Here is a 1,432-nt window from a genome sequence, read left to right as displayed (position 1 = left end):
GCTCTGGTGAATTTCAATGGTGAAGTCCTCTGGAAATCTTCAATAATTGTTGTTGATTGCAGATGTGTCTAGTAGTTCCCATTGATTTAGCTTGGAAAGCGGGGAGAATGGCGCTAGGCTTACCGCACCGTGACGACGGTAGCCCGTCTGCAGCAGCCAGGGCCAACGGTAGCCCGTCTGCAGCAGCCAGTACTCACGTTCTTGTGAATTGAGAAACGGCCCTGATCTGAAACATGTCTGTGATCACGTCAGGCATAAACAAGTCTTCAGTAAAAACTATTTTCCTTCACCTGGCCAACTGAAGACAGATGGAGTAGACTCCCTGTCTGGTCTCATAGTCCACTTCAGATGGGATGGAATCTCTCTGCATGACATTCACCACCAGACTGCAGAGAAAACAAAGAAAAGCAGCAGATGTCACATGGCATAAAGAGCCTGCAGTGTTCAGCCTGATCATCAAAAAGACTAAAACTTGTTTTTATCTAATTTTTTACCTAAGGCCTCCGGCTTTGAGGAAGTTTTCACAGAAGGACTTGCTGCTGGTTTTGGCCATCTCATCATCAGATGTTGGCATCAGCTTGGAACTCAGCACCTATCACACAGATGGAGACCAACCAAGATCCAGGGTTAGCACACCAGTTCACATGCTTGCATAAGGAAGGGGGACGGCACATACCTCCAGATTGTAAAGCACTCTGAAAGTAGACATGCCCGGGGCAGAGGATCGGAAAAGGGACTCCAAGATGGAAGCAGCGCTGGGCTGGTGCTGCTGTTTGGGAGTTACAGATGGAGAACGGGAGCCGGAGCCCTGCCCAAGGGTGAAAAGAGTTTTCTACAACAGAAACAGACGCAATAGGAAGATCATAGTGTCAGATAAACAAAACAAGAACAAAGACTCCACATAATCAGCATCCAGCACTGAGAGAAGAGCTTCAGACAATCGATTAGACTAGAATAGTAGAGATCTATAAAAAAAAAACACTAGTCCAGGATGATGGGGATGCTGTCAGGCACCTGGTGGCTCCAGACACTGGATTCTTTGGGAACAAAGTTGTCGAGTGCGTCCTGCACTTCAGGGTCTGTTGGAATTAGCAGCAGAAGCTTCCTCACACGAAGGATTATCCTGAAGAAAAAACAAAAAAGGACAGAAAATTAAAATTACAGAATTTTCAGCAGAGGAACAGAAAGCGACTTATTTGGATAAACTTAAATAACATTGAAAAAAATATGGAAATGTTTTAAGTAGCAATGCATAAATCGTGAAATTCTCGTTCCCTTTCTATTAAATTAGAAATACACTGATTGATCAAACATGTATCTATGTTTATTAACATTTAAAGGTGATAAAAAACTAAAAAATTTAATAAAAAAAGGTATATCTTGGTAAAAGCCTCCATGATATTTGTTTAAAGTAGCAGCAAATCTTCAAAGC

General features: G+C 42.8%; 1 protein-coding gene across 1 annotated transcript in view; it reads right to left on the bottom strand.

Moving 5' to 3' along the window:
- Positions 1-1,124, bottom strand: part of LOC107081086 (ubiquitin carboxyl-terminal hydrolase 24-like) — a 5,258-nt gene extending 4,134 nt beyond the window's left edge. Inside the window, exons 1-4 of the mRNA XM_015369301.1 lie at positions 1,015-1,124; positions 677-832; positions 495-592; positions 291-386 (exon numbers count right to left, since the gene is read on the bottom strand). Of these exons, the coding sequence (XP_015224787.1) occupies positions 291-386; positions 495-592; positions 677-709 (227 nt within the window). The 5' untranslated portion in view covers positions 710-832; positions 1,015-1,124. The remainder of the gene's footprint in view (positions 1-290; positions 387-494; positions 593-676; positions 833-1,014) is intronic.
- Positions 1,125-1,432: the final 308 nt, after the last annotated feature.

This window comes from Cyprinodon variegatus, unplaced genomic scaffold (assembly GCF_000732505.1).
Source record: "Cyprinodon variegatus isolate N-32 unplaced genomic scaffold, C_variegatus-1.0 Scaffold2881, whole genome shotgun sequence".
Lineage (NCBI taxonomy): Eukaryota > Metazoa > Chordata > Actinopteri > Cyprinodontiformes > Cyprinodontidae > Cyprinodon > Cyprinodon variegatus.
This window is presented reverse-complemented; position numbering and strand designations above follow the sequence as displayed.